Here is a 24,623-nt window from a genome sequence, read left to right as displayed (position 1 = left end):
AGATGCTGCACATCTCGTATCTTGATGGTATGGTATGGTATATGGGGTACAAAGATAGTGGGGCCATTCTTCATCAATGGAAACCTCAATGACACTGGATATCTGAAATTGCTACATGATGATGTGTTGCCCTCTTTATGCACTGAAGATGGCACATTCCCTGAGTTTTTCCAACAAGATGGTGCACATTATGTGTGTCAGGTCCGAGCATTCCTACATGAACAGTTTCCTGGAAAGTGGATTGGTCGTCGTGGGCCAGTTGAATGGCCACCAAGGTCTCCCGATCTGACCCCCTTAGACTTTTATCTTTGGGGTCATCTGAAGGCAATTGTCTATGCTGTGAAGATACGAGATGTGCAGCATCTGAAACAACGGATACTGGAAGCCTGTGCTAGCATTTCTTCTGTGGTGTTGCTATCAGTGTGTCAAGAGTGGGAGAATAGGGTTGCATTGACAATCCAACACAATCGGCAGCACTTTGAACACATTTTATAAGTGGTCATAAACTTGTAAAAAACTCATGAAAGAATAAAGTTACGTTAAAACCAAGCATACCATTGTTTTTCTTATGAAATTCTCAATAAGTTTGTGTCATATGACCCTCTTCCCATTGAAAAAATAAAGCTGGACCCAAAATGGCCGACTTCAAAATGGCCGCCATGGTCACCACTCATCTGGAAAAGTTTTCCCCCTCCCATATACTAATGTGCCACAAACAGGAAGTTGATATCACCAACCATTCCCATTTAATTTAGGTGTATCCATATAAATGGCCCACCCTGTACACATGTATGTGTTAGAAAATGTACATGTATTGTAAGGCAGTGCTATGCATCATGCTGAGGGGCACTCGCTTCACCGGGTCAATTAAAGCACACATGCAACGTCTTTCCGGTATTTCACAATCCAGCAGTTTATTAATTATCATAAACCGCTCATAACATAGTCCATCTCAGTGGCTCGCCGACATATTATACATGTAATGTCCAAGAGCCTTTCCAGTGACAGATATGTCCACTTGGCTCCAGATACAGCCTTCAGCAAGGTAACAATATCAATGTCCACATCAAGCAGTGTTTTTACCTTTGCCGGGTCGTAGCTGCTTCAGTCAGCTCGGTTCTGCCACAGCTGTGGCTTTAAGGCTTCCCAGATGGGGCCTCCGGGCCACGTACCTTCAAAGGCTACTGGTATCTCAAACACAGGGGGGGATCCAGCCGCTGCCTTCCAGGCTAGTGGAGTCCCACACAGGGACCAGGCCTCTCTTTCTAGGCCTCACCAGGCCACTCTTTCTCTTCCAGCCTCTCCAGGGTAACGGTGTCCCACACATAGGGATCAGGCCTCACACCTCTCACCCTGTTTCAAAAGCACCAGGATTATATATCCTTCAGTGCACACAGGACCTGTAATGATGTCACAGTCATGTGATCAGTCCTTCAGTGCACACAGGACCTGTAATGATGTCACAGTCATGTGATCAGTCCTTCTGAGGGAGAGGTACATGGTCACCCAGAACACATCCTGGACCATTACAGTAATGCCGCAAGCTGCTGCATTACATATCCCCCCCCTCTGTTCAAACTTGTGGGGTTGAGCACATAATATACACAATTGCATTATCCCATAGTTCACACAGAGACCATGTACTTGACAATTGCGCTGTTCAGCCCCTGGAACATTAGTCATCGACATTAGCCCATTCCTTAGGGACCTACCATCTGTCATTGTCACTGACTTCGTCAAGTCACATTTCCGGGTCGTAACCTTGTCAGACCTCCCCCACTCCCAGCGGTCAGTCGTAACCTTGTCAGACCTCCCCTGCTCCCAGCGGTCAATACAGCAGTGTGACTCACATGCCCTGGTATCTAAGGTTTGGTTCGACTCCATACTGTCCCGTACTCTATTGGGTCGTTTGTATGGGCCACTCAGACCTGAGTTACTGGAGGTCTCACTACCTCTAAACCCATGCCCACTATCCTCAGGACATCTTGGAAAGTCTCTAACTTCTACTGTAGCCGTTCTATTATTTGAAGGGCCCTTTCTCTGTCTGGTCTCACAATTTCTAGACGGCTGCCACCTTCTGCTGCTCAGGCGATGCTGCCTTTCCATTCGCAGTCTGGCGAGAATCAACTGTTCTACCTCTCGCAGGTAGGTCACTCGGTACTCCATCAGCATGCGTATATATGCAAGACTTTCTTCCGTTCCTACAGCGGAGAATGACACCATGCCGTCTTCATCTGGTATCCAGTCCTGGCGATCACGTGGACTGCTTACTTTCATCACACCAGACTTCTTTACCATCTTTTGCATGGTTCGGCCATTTCTCCCAATGAGCTTTCTTACCAGAGCCTAAGGCACCCGGATGACCTCTTCACGCAGACTTTGAGCTTTTCTCATAAGCTCCAGTTGTCTAATGGCTTGTTCCGTCTTCAACCGGACAAACCGCTTTGTGCGAATACATCGCCAGTGCATGTCACTTAGGATAGCCACCCTCTTCACTGTGACTTCGGTTGTGGACAGTACCAACAGCTGTTTAGCTTCTGAGGTCAAGTACACCTTACAGGCTCCCACGGCCTTCTTAAACTCTTCATGCACGGACTCACTGGTGCATTCTTCTCGCAAATCCTCGGGTGCATCTATGAGGCACTTGTACCGAGACGTTTTTGTCTCACCAGTGGTTTCCAGACGATCAACCGGCTCAGGTTTCAGGGACAACTGACTTTCAGCTTCTTCACCCTGTATGGCTCCCCTGAGCTGACTCACAGCTACAAATTCAAGAATTTTCGTCCTGACCACTTCCATTTCATATTTATTCTTCTGTTAACCTCTCTTAGCTCTCCACCTTCTCATGGTATAAAGGAGTAAGTGCAACTTGTTTGCCCTTTTCCTTCTCAAAGGAGGCCTCGTTCACTGAGTGATACTTTGCTAGGCGACCTTTGAGCTCGAAAACTTCTTCCTCTAGCTGTTAGAACCCTCCTGTTAGTTTTTTCTATCTTGTGTTTTGCGGTCACGTGACCATCTGCCTATATATTCCAGCTCCGCCCTTCTGGCTTTGCTGGACTTCAGTGTTGTTTGACTGTCTTGCTAGCCTGGTGTTTCGGTGCCTATCTCTGTCAGTTTCTTGGTCCTCTGGGACCTCTAGTACTTTTTGTCAGTTTGTCTTTTGTGTTCTACAACAACTTCTGTTTAGGAGGTGTCCCATTTTTGTCCCAGTCCTTAGTTCTTTTAGGGACCCCTCCCTTAATTCTATAGGTCTTCGTTCAGACTAGCCGAGGACGAAGGTGGGTCTGTTCACTAGGAACAGGCAGCCCGCTACATCGTAGGGATTCAGCTTAGTCTTACTGTAGGGACAGCTTCCCCTATCTTTCCTTAGTTCTTGTTGCAGTAAGTCCAGCCCAAAAAAACTTAAAGGAAAGAAATTTGGGGATCAGTATGGTTTCTGTCCAGGAGTTGGCTCAACGCTTGCAGGGATTGTCTCTGGAGGTGGCCGAGCTCCAGCAACACGTGAGTAGCTGTTCTGGAGCGCATTTTGTCGAACCCAAGGTAGGACTGCCTGATGTTTTTTGTGGTAAACAGCAAGATTTTTTTTCCTTTAAAAATACTTGTTTGTTATATTTTCGTCTGAGACCAAGATCCTCTGGGAATGAATCACAGCCCATTGGTTTTATTATGTCACTTTTGCGCAAGGAACCACAGGGGTGGGCCTTTTCTCTCCAACCTAATGATCCGTGTTTGGGGTCTGTTGAGGAATTTTTTTCTGCTATGGGGCTATTATATGATGATCCTGATCGAATCTCATCTGCTGAATCAGAACTTAGACGTTTGAATCAGGGGTCAGGTGATGTTGAAAATTATTGCACACACTTCAGGAGATGGGCCTCAGAAGTTAAATGGAATGATTCTGCGCTGAGATGTTTATTTCTTGCTGGTCTGAGTGAAAGGGTTAAGGATTTGCTAATTGCATTCCCTGCACCTGAGACACTGCAGGAGGCTATGCAGTTAGCTGTTCATGTGGACAGGAGACTGAGGTCCAGGGTGAATGATGTAAAAATTCCTGTAACGTCAGGTCCTAGTTCCCAGAAAATCTGCTCTGACAGCGGAGAACCAATGGAGGTGGGGGCAATGTCACTCCGCTCTCAGGAAAGAGACCGGAGATTCGCCGAAGGTTTGTGTCTTTATTGTGGTAAAGCTGACCATTTGATTAAGTATTGTGAGCGTCGTTTAAGTAAAGAAAAAAAAAAGGTCAGTTACGCCCGTATAGCTTGTTTACGCTCTGCAGGAGTATTTCTTTCTGGGAGTACTACTCTGCAGGGAGATTTGATTGAATTTCAGGTATTTGTGGATTGTGGTTCAACACTTAATGTAATTGATAAAGGGTTTTTGGAAAACCTTAAATTGAAATCCAAACCTTTGTCATCACCTATTTCTGTGGTTGCAATTGATAACACTCCTTTGAAATGTATTACTCATAAGACTGCTGCATTTTCCCTCACTATCAATGGAGTTCACCAAGAAATTTTGGACTTGGTTGTTTTGGATAATTTGCCCTCTCCAGTTGTTCTAGGATTGCCTTGGTTAAAACTGCACAATCCTTTATTGGACTGGTCTACTAATGTGATTAAGTCTTGGAGTCCGAAGTGCTATGATAAATGTTGTAATGGTCGCATTGCGGCTGTGGTAAAAGGGGAATTACCTGTACCTATTCAAGATTTTTGGAGGGTTTTTTTGGAGGAGGAGTCACAAGTTTTACCTCCTCATAGGGATTATGATTGCGCCATTGAGTTTGTTCCAGGTGCTACTCTTCCCAAAAGTCGCTTCTTTAAATTGACTATCCCTGAAAGAAAGGCTTTGGAGTAGTACATACAGACTAGCCTGGCTGCTGGTCACATTAGACCTTCTAAGTCGCCGGTGGCAGTTGGATTCTTCTTTGTTAAAAAAAGGACGGCGGTTTACGTCCATGTCTGGATTTTCGTGAAATTAATAAGATTACCGTACGCAATTCCTGCCCATTGCCGTTAATTCCTGACTTGTTTAACCAGTTAGTGGGAGCCAAGTGGTTCTCCAAAATTGATCTCCGGGGGGCATACAATTTGTTACAAGTGAAGGAGGGTGATGAATGGAAAACTGCTTTTAACACTCCGGTAGGTCATTTTGAGAATCTGGTGATGCCTTTTGGTCTTACCAATGCACCTGCATTTTTTCAGAACCTTATTAACGACGTCCTGAGACCTTTGATTGGTAAGAATGTGGTTGTATTTTTGGATGACATTTTGATTTATTCGCCAGATCTGGAGTCCCATTGGCAGAGTGTACGTGAAGTTTTGCAGTTATTGAGTGATAATTCACTCTTTGCTAAGCTGGAGAAATGTGAGTTCAATGTGCAGAAAATTAGTTTTTTTGGCTACATTGTCTCCAGCGAGGGCTTTGAGATGGACCCTGTGAAGGTTCAGGCTGTGCAGGAAGGTCCTAGGCCTATTGGTTTGAAATCTATACAGAGATTTTTGGGTTTTGCCAATTATTAAAGGAAATTCATTAAGAATTTTTCTGTAATTGTTAAACCTTTAACCGATCTCACCAGGAAAGGTGCGAATACGGCCCAGTGGACTACTGAGGCCATTGAAGCGTTTGAGTATCTCAAGGAGAGGTTCAGTTCTGCCCCTATCCTTATGCAGCCTGATGAGACCAAGCCTTTTTTGGTCGAGGTGGATGCTTCATTAGTGGGGGTCGGAGCAGTTTTGTCTCAGGAGAACAAGGGTGGAGTACATACTTGTGCCTTCTTTTTGAGGAAATTTTCAGAAACCGAACTGAATTATGATGTTGGAAATCGGGAGTTGCTGGCTATTAAACTCGCGTTTGAACATTGCCGTCATTTTTTGGAAGGCGCTAGATTTCCTATTCAGGTTTTCACAGATCATAAGAATTTGATCTATCTGGATGCTGCCAAGCGCTTGAATGCCCGTCAAGCTAGGTGGGCACTTTTTTTTTCTCGGTTTCATTTTTCTGTTACCTATATCCCTGGTACTAAGAATGTTAAAGCCGATGCTTTGTCTCGCAGTTTCTCTCCTACGGTCGGTGCCGAGGAGGAGGAGGAGGAGGAGAGCATTTTACAGAAAGGAGTTGTGGTGGCAGCTTTGGACTCCGTTTTGGAGAATGGGATTCTGAAAGCTCAAGATGATGCTCCATCTAACACTCCCCATGGGAGGTTGTTCGTGCCTAGAGCCTTAAGGAGAGATTTGTTTGTGGAGTGTCATGAGTCTCGGTTGGCAGGTCATTCAGGAATTTCGGAGACTAAGAGACTTATCAGTCGCAGTTTTTGGTGGCCTAGATGGCAGAAGGAAGTCATCAAGTGGGTGCGTCAGTGTACTGTGTGTGCTAGGTCAAAGGCTTCACATACTCCTGCTGCGGGGTTGCTTTGCCCTCTGGAAGTTCCTAGTGCACCTTGGACTCATCTCACAATGGATTTTATTACTGATATTCCTGTGTCCGAGGGTTTTACTGTCATCTGGGTGGTCGTGGACCGTTTTAGTAAGATGTGTCACTTGGTTCCATTCATTAAGTTGCCCTGCGCCAAGAGACTCGCTAAGGCGTTTTGTTAAGGATATTGTCAAACTCCATGGCGTTCCCACAGATATTGTTTCTGATAGAGGACCTCAGTTTGTGGCTTGCTTTTGGCGTGCTTTTTGTGATAGGTTGGGAGTCCATTTGTCATTTTCGTCTGGTTATCATCCTGAGTCTAATGGACAGAATGAAAGAAAGAACCAGGATGTTGAACAGTTTTTGCATTGTTTTGTGGCAGACAATCAAGAGGTGTGGTCTGAGTTTCTGCCTCTCGCAGAATTTGCTCTTAACAATCATACATCCTCCTCTGCTGGGTGTTCTCCTTTTTTTTGTTGTACTGGGAGACATCCGTCTTTTGGTTCATTCTCCAAATTAGGGTCGGCGATGCCGGAGGAGGAGAATTTTTCCTGTGATTTGGAGAGAGTTTGGACTAATGTACGTTGCAACCTTCAAGAGGCTAACAAGAAATCCAAGAAGCATTTTGACAGGAAACGTAAAAAGGTTTTGTTTACTGTGGGTGACATGGTTTTGTTGTCCTCGAAGAACCTGCGGTTGAGGATTTCCTCTAAAAAACTGGGTCCTAAGTTTGTGGGTCCATTTAAAGTGCTTCAGGTTGTTAACCCGTCTGCTGTTAGGTTGGATGTCCCTACTTCCTGGAAGATTAATCCTGTGTTTCATGTTTCCTTGTTGAAAAAGGCTGACGTTTCTGATAGGGACGCCACTGTCACAGTTCCTCCTGTGGTGGAAGACGGCGAATTTGAGATTTCGCGTATCTTGAATTCTAGATGGCATAGAGGGAGATTACAGTATCTTGTCTCCTGGAAGGGTTTCGGTCCCGAAGACAACTCCTGGGTAAGGACGGATGATGTCTCTGCTCCTAGGCTTGTTAAAGCTTTCCACAGGAGGTTTCCGGATAGACCTGGGCCTGGAGGATCCGGAGGATCCTCATAAAAGAGGGGGTACTGTTAGAACCCTCCTGTTAGTTTTTTCTATCTTGTGTTTTGCGGTCACGTGACCATCTGCCTATATATTCCAGCTCCGCCCTTCTGGCTTTGCTGGACTTCAGTGTTGTTTGACTGTCTTGCTAGCCTGGTGCTTCGGTGCCTATCTCTGTCAGTTTCTTGGTCCTCTGGGACCTCTAGTACTTTTTGTCAGTTTGTCTTTTGTGTTCTACAACAACTTCTGTTTAGGAGGTGTCCCATTTTTGTCCCAGTCCTTAGTACTTTTAGGGACCCCTCCCTTAATTCTATAGGTCTTCGTTCAGACTAGCCGAGGACGAAGGTGGGTCTGATCACTAGGAACAGGCAGCCCACTACATCATAGGGATTCAGCTTAGTCTTACTGTAGGGACAGCTTCCCCTATCTTTCCTTAGTTCTTGTTGCAGATCATAACACTAGCTCAGCTACTCGCCTCTCAGCAGCCCGTCTCTGAAGCTCTTCCTGCTTCAACTGCTCCTTTAACAGTAGCGTTCTCTCAGACCTCTCTGTCTCCAATGCGCCCACTCGGCTCTCGACAGCCAGTCTCTCAAGCTTCTCTTGCTTCAAATCGGCTTGTAGCAACTCCTTTAGCTCCTTGATCTCGGCTCTTACATCCACCGAATCACCCGAGCTCGTATTATTCGAGGAGGTATTTGCTTCATACCTCCCATCTCTGGGGTTGCGGATGCCTGCTCTGACATAACACTACAATAAGTGAGTAATGCTCTATCCCCACTTAGTTATTGCGTAGGACCTTAGGTGTCTAACTAATCTGACCTCTGTGAGCGGTCTTTATGCATCTTAGGGCTTAGTTTGAAGCCTTGTGTTTTTCTATTGGTAGTTGGATAGTTTAACTCATTGGTATACATGCTTGTAGTTGGGATGGGGATCTGTGAGTTATATATTTATACCTATACCTATTTCCATTATATTCTCTGTTTGGATGTGCACTGTGCACCTTTACATTTATAGCTCCAGCTTTGTGATTATACTGTATGGGTGGGTTGGGGTTTGTTACATATATATATATATATATATATATATATACATATCTTCTCCATCTGCTATATATATCTATTTGTTGTGCGTCAGCGCTGGCATCCTTGTTTTGGCTCATTATTTATGTATTTGTGCTACTTTTCTAATGAATATCTTGTCTTTTTTACTAATATGTACTAATAAATTTAACAGCTTTTAGAATAGAATATGTTCGTGTACGTCATCTTTGTCTATATGAATTGTCGTTTGAGACGTTGAACAGAGTTTATGGTCGTAATTTTGATTACCTACTACCATGTGACCTCAAAGGTCAATTAATCCGTTTTATCATAGGGATTCAGCTTAGTCTTACTGTAGGGACAGCTTCCCCTATCTTTCCTTAGTTCTTGTTGCAGATCATAACACTAGCTCAGCTACTCGCCTCTCAGCAGCCCATGTCTGAAGCTCTTCCTGCTTCAACTGCTCCTTTAACAGTAGCGTTCTCTCAGACCTCTCTGTCTCCAATGCGCCCACTCGGCTCTCGACAGCCAGTCTCTCAAGCTTCTCTTGCTTCAAATCGGCTTGTAGCAACTCCTTTAGCTCCTTGATCTCGACTCTTACATCCACCGAATCACCCGAGCTCGTATTATTCGAGGAGGTATTTGCTTCATACCTCCCATCTCCAGTGGCCAACTCCAGGCCCTGGTCTGTGGCTTCTCCGATAGACTCCTCCATCTTTTTCCGCTCAGCTCCCATCTTGCTGATTCTTTCCTTAAGACACGTCTCTGCCCTCTGGAGATTATCACAGCTTCACCTGAGCTTCCAGACCTAGGGTCTTTCTGCGGAGATCATCATTTTCATCACGGGTGTCCTGCAGAGTGGTCTCAACCACTTGGCGCATGTGGTCTGCATCCGCCTTATCATCCTCTAGTTTTTCCTTAACCTTGGAGAGATCCTCATAGTCTCTCTTAATTTGTTGCAGTTCCCCACTGAGTTGACCATACTCCTTCTTGGATTCACACAGCTCTTTCTTCACTTGGTACAGCTCTAACTGTACCAGGGTGAAACAATCTTTCACCTCGCACAACTCATCTTCACACTCCGCTTTGTCAATCTCCAATTGAAAAACCTCCTCCTTGGTTCTGCGGCAGTCCTCCTTAATTTCCTGGAACATTTCCTTCCATTGGTTAACTTCCTCGCTGCTTCCCTCCAGTTCTCGCTGTAAGTTCCTCACAACCTGGTATATTTTCTGCCGTTCAGACTCCAGGCTCTGCTGGTCTGAGGACACGTTCTCCAGGTTTTCCCATAGTTGCTGCACGTCACTATGACACTGCTGCCTGATAGGCTACAGCTCTTGGTCATGACTGGCCACCTCCTCTTTCAGGGCTGTCAGATCCTTCTGTCTCAGTACTGTACCGGAGGTTGCTACTGGCAACGTCACCTCCTCTTCTGCCTCTAAAGGAGGATCCACACTTGGAACAAAGGCACACAGCATTACATTTTCTTTATTTTCACTTTCAACCAAGACTACAGGAGCAACCTTTCTGTGGCCCTTGCGCCGTCGACGATGAGAGGGGGATTTTCTCCCCTTGTCTAGCCCCTCCTGACTAAACTCTCTTTCTACTTTCATAGCGTCATCGTCAGTTGTGGGGACTGTGTCACTCCCCATGGTGTTGTGTACTAACAAGTCCCCTCCCACTTTGAAGTCAACCCCTTCTATTGGAGCTACCCCGTTATCAACGGTCTAATTGTCATTTTTAGGCCGTACCAACCCACAACCAGTAACAAATTTTGGTTTTCTATGCTCCATGCTCTTTTGAAAATCTGCCCCCTTTTGAGACTCTGCTCCCTTTTGGACACCCACACCTGTAGGGGGATTTTTACAAAAAAAAAATCAGCAATAGTCTTAGGACCCAGTTCACAACATCTTTTACCACCTCCCCGGGCACTCTGGGACAATACTGGCGCCCCCAGAAAGTCTACAGAATGGTCCACTGCCGCCATTCTATACGGTGCCAACAGCTCTTGCCGTTCCTGCACTATGTCCTGTAGACGTTTCTCAAATACATGCTGCGGTTTTAACCGGCACTTTAATTGCTCAATAGCTTCAGTTTCATTTGCTGCTTCGTTCACAGCCATCGTGGTACACTATTCACACTAGACACTTCACACCGCTCTCCCCGGAAAATTTTCGTGGCCCCGCCGAGCCACAGCAAACCAGGTTTGAGTGTGAGGACAATTTTCGTAACCCCGCCGAGTTACAGCCGGATGCTTTAATCTTCGTGACTCCACCGAGCCATAGCAAACCAGGTTTGAGTGCGAGGACAATTTTCGTAACCCCGCCGAGTTACAGCAAGATGCTTTAATCTTCGTGACCCCGCCGAGCCACAGCAAGATGCTTGTATCCACCCTCGTCGTCCTGTGCCGTTGTCCCTAGCAACCGGGCTGCAGTTGCCCGCATTCTCCAACCACATGTAAGGCAGCGCTATTCATCATGCTGAGGGGCACTCGCTTCACCGGGTCAATTAAAGCACACATGCAACGTCTTTCCGGTATTTCACAATCCAGCAGTTTATTAATTATCATAAACCGCTCATAACATAGTCCATCTCAGTGGCTCGCCGACATATTACACATATAATGTCCAAGAGCCTTTTCAGTGACAGATATGTCCACTTGGCTCCAGATACAGCCTTCAGCAAGGTAACACTATCAATGTCCACATCAAGCAGTGTTTTTACCTTTGCCGGGTCATAGCTGCTTCAGTCAGCTTGGTTCTGCCACAGCTGTGGCTTTAAGGCTTCCCAGATGGGGCCTCCGGGCCACGTACCTTCAAAGGCTACTGGTATCTCAAACACAGGGGGGGATCCAGCCTCTGCCTTCCAGGCTAGTGGAGTCCCACACAGGGACCAGGCCTCTCTTTCTAGGCCTCACCAGGCCACTCTTTCTCTTCCAGCCTCTCCAGGCTAACGGTGTCCCACACACAGGGATCAGGCCTCACGCCTTTTCTCACCCTGTTTCAAAAGCACCAGGATTTATATATCCTTCAGTGCACACAGGACCTGTAATGATGTCACAGTCATGTGATCAGTCCTTCAGTGCACACAGGACCTGTAATGATGTCACAGTCATGTGATCAGTCCTTCTGAGGGAGAGGTACATGGTCATCCAGAACACACCCTGGACCATTACAGTAATGCCGCAAGCCGCTGCATTACAGTATATATATTTATACGTGTGTGTGTTTTTATGCATTTATATAACTCCTCAACATTGAAGTTTCAACACTAATAAGGAAAAGTCGTGGAATTATAGAGACGACAGGAAGGATAGACATGTTAATGATATTCTGATGATGAAAAAGTGAAACAAAACTTTAAAAACTTCTTGCTGTATTCAGTATCGAGTATGAGCACCACATGCAGAAATGCACACACAAGCCTTGGCATGTTATCAAATAAGTTATTATTGGTTGTCTGATGAGTGTTCTACCATGCTGAATGCACTTGGTCACTCAAATCATCAAGATCTGCTGCTGTCATCTCCCTTTGAAATTTCTGAACAATGACGTATCAGATGTGTTCAATGGGAGACAAGCCTCTGCAAGCCATGGCAACATGTTTAGACCATGCAGACTGCTCACAGAAGCACAAGCGACATGCAGCCTTGCATTGTTGTGTTGAAAAAATGGCTCATTGGAGAAATGGCTGTACCATTGGTTCCATCACCAAGTCAGTTTAACGCCGAGCTACTAATGCACCTGGAATGATAACTAGAGGGGTCCAGCTACCATAGATATTACAACCTCTCACCATAATCCTGAGAGTAGAACCTGTGTGACGTTTCATCTCAAAGGCATCTTCATTGACCTCACGCAACTGTTCTCAATGGCTATCATGGTAAAAAGAAAGATGACAATGGAGGCTGGAAGGATGTCTATCCTCTTCAGTGATGAGTCCCACTTTTGTCTTAGACACATTGATAGCCATAGTTTGCTCTGGAGACCACATGAACAACACCATAAAAACAAGAAACAATAGTGGAATTGTTTGATTGTTTTTATTCTAAATTTCACTTGGAAATGCACTTGGAATTTTTTTCCTGTTTTTAAGTACATTGTATGGTGAAATGAATGGTGTCATACAAAACAACAACTTATGTTGCAAAAAAGCCAAAATAAAATAGTTATAGAGTTATAGTTATTGGAATATGGTGAGGAAAAATCTGAAGTCCAAAAACTATAAATCGCTCGGTCCTAAAGGGGTTAAGCAATATCATTTACCTACTGGAGAATTTACAGTAGTAGATAAGTGTGAACAGGTCCAAATAAATGCATGACTGTACTGCCTTAATTACAAATAAACTGTTACCTACTAGTGGTTTTCACTGTTATGTTGAGCAGTATGGCTGGAAGAGTGGCGGAGGTAGCCACCATAGAGACTGTGTAGTTAGCGTCAGGGAGGAGATCAAAGCATACAGCCGGATTTTCATTGTCTGTAGTGTAGTTCAAACTTTTCTTGTCAACAAAGTTTTTGTCGTTCCACCTAATTCCATGTATACTGAACTGTTGTAACAAAGAAGAAACAACTCTGTTGAATTGACCCTAACATTTACTCTTAGGCGCCATTAAATATACAAAGGTCAACTGCTTACCTTATAAAAAATCTCCCATCCAAAAATGTCACTACTTTTGTACCATTGTAGACAGGTTTCATTGAAAATAATGAGGTTACTAATTAAATCTTCTTTTACTGAGAACAAATAATGTTGTTAGTCTCATACTCTAGTAAAATAGTCATTTTATTTCACATAGGTACAGCATAGGCAATAGCTTTTATGCTTTTTTGATCAAAATAGCGTTAACTAAGTACCTATGTTATTTACATGTACTATTACTATTTACTTATTGTAGGGAATATGCTCATTTTCATCTGTATAGCTTCCCATGGATAGGTGTCTCAGTGGGACCCTCTCGAGCTCTGCCCTTATTCACATTAACATCATTTGATACATGGTAAGGATTTCGTACTAGAGACAGGTGAGGACCGTTCCAATGGGTACACATTGTCGTAGAGGGGTAGCTTTTATACTTTTTGATAAAAATAGCATTAACTAAGTACCATATGCTATTTACATATGCTATTATTTACTTGCTGTAGGGTATTTGATCATTTTTGTGGTGTTTTTGTTTTTTTCTTGGGTTTTGGTCTGCAAAATGGCCACAGTGTGAACATACTCTTACACGTTGCATGTATACCAGCTTATAGTCCAGCTCAGTTTTTTGGTTTTAATACAATTCTAAAGACAGAATTCCCAAACAAACCAGGAAACCACTACCTGCGGACCATCCACAGCTCCTTGAAACTACGGGACTGCAACTAAAGATCTTGGTCCCATACACAGGTACACAGCTGTATCACCAACGATCACTGCACTGTTACTTTTGTTAATGTGTACCAGCCACCTGCTGATAATCCAATCAGCTGCTACCCCCTTCCCCATGAAGGCTGCTATCTGTCAGTAACAGATACCCATCTCATAAGTACCAAAGTCAGCCTTAAAGGTGAGCCACACTTTACACTGACCACCCTAAAATTTCACTATCTATACTAAATCCTGGGGTGTCATTTCATTGCAGCTGACACCAGGATTCTCGCTCTTTCAGCATAAAAGCAAAAATAAACAGGGTGTCTAAAGGATCACCCATAAGTAATACCTTAAGCTAATCAGGTAAACTTTCCAGCTAATCAGATATAACATATATTAAGCTCTAAACACAATAAAACTGTAATTTTCAGTCTTATGCTACAGGCTCAACCAGCTGTATCAATCGGAATCAACCTCCTACAGCCCCACAGGAGTATACACCCTACCACCTGGGGGACACCCCTGGATGTTAATTAACATCAAGACTTCTGCCCTTTATGTAAGTCCTCTATTAATTAAATAAACCGAAACAAGACAGTGCTTTCTTTAACCGGTTCCCGACCGCCCACTGTAGATAAACGTCGGCGCTTGCCGGGCTCTGTGCAGCGCCGACGTTTAAAAACGGTGGGTGGTCTCGCAGCGCTCAGGACCCCCAGGGTCCTGCAAGCGCTGCGATTCTGGTGCAGAGCGTTAGCTCTGACAGGGTACATCATCGGGACCTGATTAGATCAGGTCCCAGTGATGTTAACCCCTTGCTGTCTTCTATATGCTGTGATCTATAGTGATCGCGGCATATAGGAGACAGCAGGAGGAGAGGGGGTCGTCTTACCTCTCCGAAGATCTCCGTTTCCTTCCAGGACCTGGGGTTGCTATGGCAGCTGGAGGTCACATGACCGCCTCCAGCTCTGCCATATATGGTGTCCTGTCTGGCTCAGCCTGCAAGCTGAGCCAGAAAGGAGACTGACTGAAACAGTCAGGGAAGATCTCATGTAATGTAATATATGTCTATTACATTACATGAGATCAGTGATCAGAAAAATAAAAATTAATGTCCCATACAGGGACTAAGTAAAAATGTAAAAAAAAGTAAAAAAAAAGTTTTTAAACTATTAAAAAAAAAATCACAAAATAAATAAAAATAAATAAATAAAATATTAAACCAATAAATCCGTATATTTTTACAAAACCAAAAAAAGTACACATATTTGGTATCGCCGCGTCCGAAACAACCCGAGCTATAAAACTGTCTCACTAATTAACTCCTTCTGTGCACACCATAATAAAAATAAATAAAAAACGGAGCAAAAAAATATGCTTTTTCATCATATCGCCAAACAAAAAGTGGAAAAAAATGCGATCAAAAAACAAAATAGAAATAAAAATGGTACCGCTGAAAACGTCATCTTGTTCCACAAAAAAAAAGCTGCCATACAGCTCCATCAGCCAAAAAATAAAAAAGTTATAGCGCTCAGAATAAAGCAATGCAAAAAAAATATTTTTTTCTATAAAATTGTTTTATTGTGTAAAAGCGCCAAAACATAAAAAAATACAGTAAGTGTAGTATCGCTATAAACGTACTTACCCCAAGAATAACGCTGCCTGATCACTTTTACCACACGCAGAACGGCATAAAAAAAACCCTCAAAAAACTATTCCTGAATTGTTTGTTTTTGTTAATTTTACCTCCCAAGAAACGGAATAGAAAGCGATCAAAAAATGTCACGTTCCCAAAAATGGTACCAATAAAAATGTCAACTCGTCCCGCAAAAAACAAGCCGTCACATGACTCTGTCGGCCGAAATATGGAAAAATTATAGCTCTCAAAATATGGTGATGCAAAAACTAGATTTTGCAAAAAAAGCGTATTTTAGTGTGTGACAGCTGTCAGTCATAAAAACCCGATATAAATCTGGTATCTCTGTAATCGCACCGACCCAAAGAATAAAGTAATCTCATCACTTATACCGCACGAGGAACGGCGTAAAAAATAAATAAAACCAATTCTTCACCTGCTACTGATTTGTTTATTATGTCTCCCAAAGATCCCAGTAAGGCTCTGCTCACATTTATCCTGTGCTCTGCGCTGAGCACTTACACCAGAGTTTCCGTGTAAATCTCTGAAATACGTGATTCAGCCGGAACCCATGATGGAAGATTCCCTGTAATGAGGCAGATATAGGCCACTGTGGACGCCGTCTAGCCTGGGATCCCACGGTGTCATTTGTTTTAGGCGTGCATAAAAGTGCGGTTGGCCACAGTTTTGTGCACTTCTGAAAAAAAGGACACCGCTAAACAGAGGCCAGACGGAGTCCAGAGTAACTCTGCTGCCTCATTATAGTGAATGGATCCTGCAGGGGTTTCATCTGAATTACATCACTTGGAAATTTAGATGGAAACCCCGATGTAAGTGCTCAGCCTAGAGCGCCGGATAAATGTTACGTAAAATGTTCCCAATAAAAGCTTCAACTCAGTCCTCAAAAAAAGCTAGTCCCCACTCAGGTCCGTCATCTGTTAAAAATATAAGAATATAAGGGACTTCCAAGTTACTGGTAGCAGAAAGGCTCTGGAAAAGCAAAATGACCCTTGCCCCCCTAAAGAAATTCAGAAAATTTCGTGCTCCCAAATCCAAATGCCTATTCTACAATAATTTGTTCTCCAATTGTCAAATAGCGCTCCGTCCCCCCCAGATCTCGCCGTACGGCTGAGCGGTACGATACAGCCACATATGGGGTATTGCCACTTTTAGAAGAAATTGTGTGACACATTTCGGCACCATTTTTACCCATTGCCCTGTGTGAAAATGTAAAATCTGAGGGTAAAACATTTTTTTGTGGTAAAAATATAATTATGCTTTTTTCACTGCCCAATGGTATAAATTTAAAAATTAAAAAATACTCACTACTTCCCTAGATGAATTCCTTGAGAGGTGTAGTTTACAAAATGGGGTCACTTGTGGGGGTTTCTGCTGTTTTGGCATGTCAGCGACTCTTCAAATGTGACATGGTGTCTGCTGCCTATCCCAGCCAACATAGCGCTCCTTTCTCTTCCGAACCCTGCCGTACACCAAAGCAGTGGTTTTCCCCCACATATGGGGTATCGGCGTACTCAGGAGAAATTGCACAACAAATTTCATGGTGCAATTTATCCTGTTACCCTTATGATAATGCAAAATTAGGGAATGAAAAACATTTTTTATGGGAAAAATGTGAAAATTTTATTTTTACGGCTCAATATTATAAACTTCTGTGAAGCAGCTGGGGGTGCAAGGTGCTCACCACACATCTAGATAAGTTCCCTAAGGGGACTAGTTTCCAAAATGGTGGCACTTGTGGGGGGTTTCCACTGTTTAGGCACATTAGGGGCTCCCCAAATGCGACATGGCGTCTGCTAATTATTCAAACAAATTTTACATTCAAAAAGTCAAATGGCGCTCCTTCCCTTTCAAACCCTGCCATGCGCCCAAACAGTAATTTGCCTCCACATATGGGGTATCAGCGTGTTCAGGAGAAATTGCACAACAAATTTCATGGTGCAATTTATCCTATTACCCTTATGATAATGCAAAATTAAGGGATGAAAAACGGTTTTGTGGGAAAAATGTGAAAATTTTATTTTTACAGCTCAATATTATAAACTTCTGTGAAGCACCTTGGGGTTCAAGGTGCTCACCACACATCTAGATAAGTTCCCTAAGGGGTCTAGTTTCCAAAATGGTGTCACTTGTGGGGGGTTTCCACTGTTTAGGCACATCAGGAGCTCTCCAAACGCAACATGGCGTCTGCTAATTATTCCGACAAATTTTACATTCAAAAAGTCAAATGGCGCTCCTTCCCTTTCAAACCCTGCCATGTGCCCAAACAGTAAATTGCCTCCACATATGGGGTATCGGCGTGTTCAGGAGAAATTGCACAACAAATTTCATGGTGCAATTTATCCTATTACCCTTATGATAATGCAAAATTAAGGGATGAAAAACGGTTTTGTGGGAAAAATGTGAAAATTTTATTTTTACAGCTCAATATTATAAACTTCTGTGAAGCACCTTGGGGTTCAAGGTGCTCACCACACATCTAGATAAGTTCCCTAAGGGGTCTAGTTTCCAAAATGGTGTCACTTGTGGGGGGTTTCCACTGTTTAGGCACATCAGGAGCTCTCCAAACGCAACATGGCGTCTGCTAATTATTCCGACAAATTTTACATTCAAAAAGTCAAATGGCGCTCCTTCCCTTTCAAACCCTGCCATGTGCCCAAACAGTAAATTGCCTCCACATATGGGGTATCGGCGTGTTCAGGAGAAATTGCACAACAAATTTCATGGTGCAATTTATCCTATTACCCTTATGATAATGCAAAATTAAGGGATGAAAAACGGTTTTGTGGGAAAAATGGGAAAATTTTATTTTTACAGCTCAATATTATAAACTTCTGTGAAGCACCTTGGGGTTCAAGGTGCTCACCACACATCTAGATAAGTTCCCTAAGGGGTCTAGTTTCCAAAATGGTGTCACTTGTGGGGGGTTTCCACTGTTTAGGCACATCAGGTGCTCTCCAAACGCAACATGGCGTCTGCTAATTATTCAGACAAATTTTACATTCAAAAAGTCTAATGGCGCTCCTTCCCTTCCGAACCCTGCAGTGAGCCCAAACAGTGGTTTTCCCTCACATATGGGGTATCAGCACGCTCAAGAGAAATTGCACAAAAAAATTTGGGGTCCATTTTTTCCTGTTACCCCTGTGAAAATAAAAAAAATTGGGTCTAAAATAACATTTTTGTGAAAAAAGTTAAATGTTAATTTTTTTCTTCCACATTCCAAAAATTCCTGTGAAGCACCTGAAGGGTTAATAAAGTTCTTGAATGTGGTTTTGAGCACCTTGAGGGGTGCAGTTTTTAGAATGGTGTCACTTTTGGGTATTTTCTGTCATAAAGACCCCTCAAAGTGACTTCAAATATGATGTGGTCCCTAAAAAAATGTTTTTGTAAATTTTGTTGGAAAAATGAGAAATCGCTGGTCAACTTTTAACCCTTATAGCTCCCTAACAAAAAAAAATTTTGGTTCCAAAATTGTGCTGATGTAAAGTAGACATGTGGGAAATGTTATTTATTAACTATTTTGTGTGACATATCTCTCTGATTTAAGGGCATGAAAATTCAAAGTTTGAAAATTGCAAAATTTTCAAAATTTTCACCAAATTTCTGATTTTTTCACAAATAAACGCAAGTTATATCGAAGAAATTTTACCACTATCATGAAGTACAATATGTAATGAAAAAACAATCTCAGAATCAGGGGAATACGTTGAAGCGTTTCAGAGTAATTACTTCATAAACTGACAGTGGTCAGAATTGAAAAAATTGGCCCGGTCACGAAGGCAAAAACAGGCTCTGGCGCGAAGTGGTTAATTGTATATCTCATTACAGTACCAATTCTGACATCCTACCTCACAAGAAGACCCTCCTCCTCTTCTTCTCCATCATCTAGAGAGACCCTCTCACATATAAATATAAAGGTAAAATACATGTACAGTAGTCCTACCATAAAACAACCAACTTATACAGGCTAGTAATCATAGTCTTTCTGTATATCCCATTACAGGTTCCAATTGGCTCTGGACCCCTGGAAGACCGATAAAGTGGTCTCTCTTTTATACAGCTCAACTCCTCTGTTTTATACTAATTTATGCAATTTATGAAATTTTAAATAGTATTTTAAGCGAATGAATAAAATTAATTGAACAATTTTAAATTCTATTTATTATTATCCTTTTAGCAATCCTCACTTACCCTCCTCAGTGAATCAGCGCAATGTTTTTTTAAATTTCAGAATTCCCAAATTTGTTTACACAATCAGCAAAATTACAGAAAATTGTCATCAAAAGTTCACATATATCCTTCATTGCAAATCCATCATTAATATACAGAAGTAAAATGGATTGTTTGGTTTAGAAACTTTATTTTTGATACCTTTTTTAATAAATTGTCTTCATTTTTTTAGTAAAATGCAAAGTAGTTACAACAGCATCGCTTACTGGAAGATCCAGCATGTTTGTGCAATATACTGTATGTAAAAACTGTTGATTTCACTATGAATTGAGTAATACTTAATTTCTCCTGTGATGAAATAGGTGGAAAAAGAGGACAGCGGTTAGTTTATAAAAGGTCAGGGAAATTTTCTGGGTCTGTAGATTGTGGTATGGTGAGAGGAGTAACACTGAGCCAGTGAGAACTGTAAGGCAGCGGCTTTCACTTCAGTACGGTAACGAGGCAGTGACCCAAGTAAGTTCAACTTAAAGTCTTTATTTGCCAATTTACAAAATAAATTCAAAACTTTATTGTTCGTATCAGTCCGTTGCCATGGGAGCCGACACCACCGTATAAATCCTGGGTGCGCTAATGGCCTTGTTCAAGTCTCTGGCTCTTGTCTGGGTTCAACCTCACAGGGGCAGACATACACAGCACATCCAGCCCTGCTGCACATGAAAATCAACACCCAACCTTTACCTTCAGGATTAAATGTGCATCGTGGCCATGCACCACTTGCAACACCCAAACTGGAGGGAGAGATACGTCCCACTACCTTCCTACAGATCTCTCCAAAAATAAAATCTCATGTCAGATTTTCCTAAATCTGACTTGGTCAAATAGCTTGACCCAGTCCACACTCACTTTTATTTTGCGTTGTAAACACAGCTGTGGCAGTAATTACAATGCTCTCCAGTGGATTCAGTATGTTTCTATACACATCCTGGAGGACACATAATGACCCTTGTATATGATTCCCATCACTGCCTCACAGCACCTATAGCGTTGTGTAGTAGCAAGTCTCTGCAACACCAATTAGTTCCTGCTCTGCAGAGGAGAATATTTGTTAGAACACACAGTATCAGGACACTGATTCAATCGAATTCTCACTTGGGTATTATGACAGGAGGAAGTGTAGGTCTGTGACAATCGATAGACATGGTAATGATATGCAAATGATGAAAAAATAGAAACAAATTTCTCAAAATATCTCAAAATTCATTTTGTATCGCGTATGATCACCACACACATAAATATATGCACTTACATGCCTCAGCATGTTACCATTGAGGTTATTAATGGTTGTCTATGAAATGTTCTGTTACATCGAATGCACAGTTCCACAAATAATATGCAGCCAGCTGTTGTCATTTAGAAAAAAACAGCTCCTGTGTTAGGCTGTGTGGCCACGATGCGTTTTTTAAGTGTTTCCGCAGCGGCAATTCCGCTGCAGAAACGCTTAAAAAACGCCTGGTAGAAGGCCGGCCATGTTCCCCAATGATAATCCGCATGTGCTTTGCACATGCTGCGGAAATTCCCGCTGCGGATTATCATTGCGGAAAAAAATGCAGCACTACCAATTGTTTTGCGGAAGCGCTGAGTTTTCGCCGCCATTGACTTGCATTGGAACGCATGGATTCTGCATCACTGCATCAGCAGATGTGCATTCCATGCGTTTCAATGTGCGGATGGTACCCAGGTTTGGAGAAGAGGAGACTCTCCTCCAGACCCGGGTACCATAGAACCTGTAAAAAAAAGAACAAAATAAATATTATACTTACCTTCTGATGGCCCCCGGTGTGCTTGTTTTGGCTTGCCAGCAGCTCGCGGTAGACTAAAGGACCTGCGCTGACATCATTTAGTCATGTGACGGGTCACGCGACCGCTGACGTCGGCAGGTCCTTAAATCTACCACGAGCTGTCGGCAAGTAGAGACAAGGACTCCGGGGGCCATCAGAAGGTAAGTATATATTTATTTTTTAGCATTTTTTCAGTCACACTATATAAATCCATGCCATTTGCATGGATTTATATAGTGTGACCAAGTTGTCAAGCACTTTCCAAGTGATGCTAATATCGCTTGGAAAGCGCTTGTCAACCAGCATGCGGAAATGCATGCGAAGAACGCTTCACTTCCGCTTGTCCCTGGCAGGAAAAACGCATGTACAATCCACATGTACTATCCGCATGCGTTTTTTTTGCCAGGGAGATGCAGAAACGCTCAGGAAAAAATCCGGAGCATTTCCGCATCGTGGGCACATAGCCTTAGAATGACAGTACCACTGGTTCCACAACCAAATCAATGTAATAATGGACTATTAGTGTTCTTGTACTGAGGTTTAGAGGGGTCTGGCTATAGTACATTATGCCACCTCATACCATAATAGAAGGACCGGTGTGACGTTCCCTCTTGAAGACCTCTTTGTGGCATTGCCCACATGGTCTCCAAATGGAGTCCAGAAGGGAGCAATGGAAGCTTGAATAGAGGTCTTTTCTCTTCAGCAATGAATCCCTGTCACAACTGCTCCCCTCAGTGATTCCTCTCACTGCAGTGACCACTCAGTCGTCCAATGCTGTGCAGGGGCATGCTGAAATGTCAGTATTTTGATAGACAGTAGTGATGAGCGAGCACTAAAATGCTCTGGTACTCATTGCTCAGGTCAAGCAAATTGGAATACTCGGGTGCTCGACCCGAGCAACGAGCCCAATGTAAGTCTATGGGAAACTCGAGCATTTTTCAGGCGGCTCCCCCTGGCGGTCTGCAGAGGGCCTAAAAATTGCTCAAATCGATGGGAACAGTGCTCAAATGACATGGGAACAGCATGGGGAAGACCGCTGGAAGCATCTTTGACTCCCAGATCACTGCTGTCAGCAAACTGGTCAGAGTATTACGCCACTTTTACGGACTCACAATAAAACATACAAAAACGAAACCAAAATGGATTTTCCTGGGAAATACGTTAAGGAACATCCTTTCCAGGGTAATGACTTGTATATAAAGCAAAATAAATAACCAAAAACAAAAATACTCCTCCACACCTTGGGCTATGTTCACACGTAGCGTCTTTGATGCATTTTTGCACTTTTGAATTGCTTTCAACCAAGACAAATGCATTCACCAGGAAATGTCATATTAACATTTTACAACCTTATCTGGCCATGTGGTGTGTGACACATCATCAGACACATGCATACAGTGCTGAAAAGACATGGGAGCAGCATGGGGAAGACCTCTGGAAGCATCTCTGACTCATAGGTCACTGCCTAAAAGTGTGCCCATCATAAATAATCCTTGGGGCATGCAAAGATGCCTCCCGCCATGCACCTGTCGTTGCAGACTTGCAACAATCACCGTCCATGTCCTTGTCCCACTGCAGCGTTCAGTTGTTCCTACCCCATTCCTTGGAATGCAAGCGCAAGTATGCATGCAGCCACCCACCCACCCACCCACAGGCGGCAATACTATACTACCAAATTTTTGACAGCTGCTTGCACTTGAAATGTGGCCTTTTAGGCTCGTGGAGGCGGAAGCTTTTCACAACTTCATGCCGGCGGCGGCCGGCTATCCATACTCGGTCCCCAGCCGCCACTATATTTCCCGGTATCGCCTCCGCCTTCCACAAGCACGGGTCCCACAACATTACCCGTGCCCTCCCCAGTGCACTTACTGGGAAGGACCGCCTAACCACAAACACGTGGACAGGTGAATGTGGCCAGGGACGGTACGGAGCCAGTCCACAACTTTTTTTGCTAAGAGTTGTATTTAGCTCGGTGAAAGGACTGGCATAGAGGGAAACTGTATCTACCCTGCGTGTCATTTCTCCCAGGAAGTCCTCTAAAGCTGCTTTCACTTGAAATGTGGCCTGAACATTACCTCTGGTACTTTTCTGTGGGAATTTGCTTGCCTCCTACCAGCCTGGAATATTTCCAGCAATCTATGGTATGACGCCATGGTATTAGCGAAGCCATCCCCAATTTCCTTCTTAGGAATTTTATTTGGTAGACTGAGTGGCTGCCAAAATACATTTTCTCACAAAGGAGCTGAAGATAGAGTGGCTGTAGGTGCAAGTTTCTCCAGCCTGTTAGATATTAGAGGGTGAACGGCAGAACATTGGATCAGTGGTTAGCACTGAAGCCTTGCAGCGCTGGGATCCTGGGTTCAAATACCAGCAAGGACAACATCTGCAAGGACTTTGTATGTTCTCCCCGTGTTTGCGTGTGTTTCCTCCTCAGAAAAAAAGCATCCATAGAGTGTCCTGGAACCTTCCCACACACTTTTCTTAGCCAGGACTGCTTCTCGGCAGGGTTGGAGAATCCTCTGGTGTGGCTACCTCAGGAGAGTTCATGATAGCGCTAACTTTGCAGCTGCTATGGGGCTCTTGAGCGGGGGAGAAAGGTTAGCCCTCAGAAGCAAATCCTCTGGTGGGCACAATGTTTTTCAATCTGAAACAGCTTCTCAGTGGGAGTTGTATTTCACCACAGCCATATTCTTTAGCTCGGTGAAAGGACTGGCATAGAGGGAAACCATATCTACCCTGGCTGTCATTTCTCCATCACCAGGTTCCGCCCATTGTCACACACGACCATGCCTGGCTGTGTGTTCAGCGGTGAGAGCCACAGATCAGGCTGCTGTGTTACAGCTTTCAACAACTCTGCAGCGCGGTTTGTCAATTAAGAATTCAGCATGTTATCTTCAGCACAGCCTGTTGCCGCTTGGCCAAGGCAATGCTGCAGTGCTGTCAGCTTGTGACTGATGTGGTCATTTCGGAGATGGAGGAGGAGGTGCATGAGCTGAACAATGTGATTACATTGAGGTTAAATTGGTGACGCTGTTTTTTATACTAAAGAAAGATCCTATTGTTTTGTTTATTTTTACGTTATTTTT

The 24,623-nt window shown here is 43.5% G+C and overlaps 1 protein-coding gene across 1 annotated transcript in view; it reads right to left on the bottom strand.

Annotated features, from left to right (window-relative positions):
* SUSD1 (sushi domain containing 1) overlaps nt 1-24,623 on the bottom strand; it is a 644,959-nt gene that overhangs the window by 361,729 nt on the left and 258,607 nt on the right. Inside the window, exons 12-13 of the mRNA XM_073663765.1 lie at nt 13,165-13,262; nt 12,886-13,075 (exon numbers count right to left, since the gene is read on the bottom strand). Coding sequence (XP_073519866.1) covers nt 12,886-13,075; nt 13,165-13,262 — 288 coding nt within the window. The remainder of the gene's footprint in view (nt 1-12,885; nt 13,076-13,164; nt 13,263-24,623) is intronic.

The sequence above is a fragment of the Phyllobates terribilis genome, unplaced genomic scaffold, assembly GCF_046119375.1.
Source record: "Phyllobates terribilis strain yellow unplaced genomic scaffold, ASM4611937v1 Scaffold_1__5_contigs__length_1240528914, whole genome shotgun sequence".
Classification (NCBI taxonomy): domain Eukaryota; kingdom Metazoa; phylum Chordata; class Amphibia; order Anura; family Dendrobatidae; genus Phyllobates; species Phyllobates terribilis.
The sequence above is the reverse complement of the archived record's forward strand: the minus strand, read 5'-3'. Positions and strand labels throughout refer to the sequence as shown.